The sequence below is a fragment of the Rutidosis leptorrhynchoides genome, chromosome 11, assembly GCF_046630445.1.
Source record: "Rutidosis leptorrhynchoides isolate AG116_Rl617_1_P2 chromosome 11, CSIRO_AGI_Rlap_v1, whole genome shotgun sequence".
In the NCBI taxonomy this organism is placed as follows: domain Eukaryota; kingdom Viridiplantae; phylum Streptophyta; class Magnoliopsida; order Asterales; family Asteraceae; genus Rutidosis; species Rutidosis leptorrhynchoides.
Window position 1 is genome coordinate 117,756,386 of NC_092343.1, and position 1,277 is coordinate 117,757,662.

General features: G+C 33.4%; 1 protein-coding gene across 1 annotated transcript; it reads left to right on the forward strand.

The window, feature by feature from the left end:
* Window positions 1-911, forward strand: LOC139874898 (zinc finger BED domain-containing protein RICESLEEPER 2-like). The gene is made up of 2 exons (XM_071862288.1): window positions 1-644; window positions 884-911. Exons 1-2 carry the CDS (start codon window positions 1-3, stop codon window positions 909-911), a joined length of 672 nt encoding a protein of 223 aa, XP_071718389.1.
* The last annotated feature ends 366 nt before the right edge of the window (window positions 912-1,277 follow it).

A 1,277-nucleotide genomic window follows, 5' to 3' on the forward strand; every position in this document is an offset into this window, starting at 1 on the left:
ATGTCTGAAGATCATTTTGTTCGTGATATGGTTAAAGCTATAAAGGAAAAGTTTGACAAGTATTGGGGGGAGTGCCATCTACTTATGGCTATAGCTTCTGTTCTCGATCCAAGGTTCAAAAAATGGTTGATTGGAATGTCCTACAACATTTTATATACGGAGGATCAAGCTGCCAAGAACATTAAAGAAGTAGAGGATGCACTTGAGGATATGTATAAAGACTACTTAGAGATGCAAAATGCGTTGATTAAGGAGGCTTCAATAAATGGAATCAAAACTACTAAAGGAAGCAATTGGGTTAGTGAACACGCATCAAATGGATCGGGATGGGAAGAGTACGAGAAATATATCAAAGAAGTGGATTTGCAGAAGCCACAAGTTTCTGAACTTAAGATGTACTATGATGAAGGCTTATACATAATGCAAGGAGGAATGGATTCATTCAATGTCTTAGAGTGGTGGAACATTCATAAATTGAAGTTTTCGGTTTTGTCAAAAATGGCCATAGATGTACTTGCTATTCCAATATCAACAGTTGCATCAGAGTCCACATTTAGTGCATGGGGCAGAGTCATCGAACCATTCCGATCTTGTTTGGCACCTGAAACAGTACAAATGTTGATTTGTGGAGGGGATTGGATAAGGTAAAATTTTGGATTAAAGAAGAGAATGAAGGTACTTTTTAATTTTTTTAATGTATATACCTAGTATGTCATTATTTCTTAACATGGTGATTTTGATTTTTGTAGGAGGATTTACCAATAGAGGTTATATTACCCGATGTTAAATAGTCGAATTGAAGGTATGTTTACTTGTATGATTATAACGATAACATTAATATTGAAGTATATTGTCTAATGCTACTTTGTTTTATATATTGCAGGAAAGCGGGTTCTTTTGAGTGTTTGTAATGGTTTTTTTGAACTTGTAATCCACAAGTATATTACCTGATGGCATTTTGGTTTCATTAATATGGCTTAGTAAATTTGGAATATTGACCACATGTGATCTTGTTTAGACATGGTTGGTTTAAATTTAGCATGGTTGAATTATTTTGGCTTATTTATATGTTCTGTACTCGTTTAGAATGGTTGAATTATTTTAGCTTGTATGATAAACTTTAGTTTTATTTTCAAGTATTCAACTTGGAGGATATTAATATGACTTTTGTAAATGAAATTATCACTTGTGACTGAAATGTAGGCTTGCAAAATTCGAGCTTGAGTTTTTCCCTAATGAGCTCAAGTTTTTCCTTAACGAGCTTGATTTTTACTTAA

Excerpts from the sequence above, each read along its gene's own strand:
- LOC139874898 (XM_071862288.1), top strand. The coding sequence starts at position 1 with ATGTCTGAAGATCATTTTGTTCGTGATATGGTTAAAGCTATAAAGGAA. Across the intron at positions 645-883 it reads TGTGGAGGGGATTGGATAAG|GAAAGCGGGTTCTTTTGAGT; the intron begins GTAAAATTTTGG and ends TATATATTGCAG.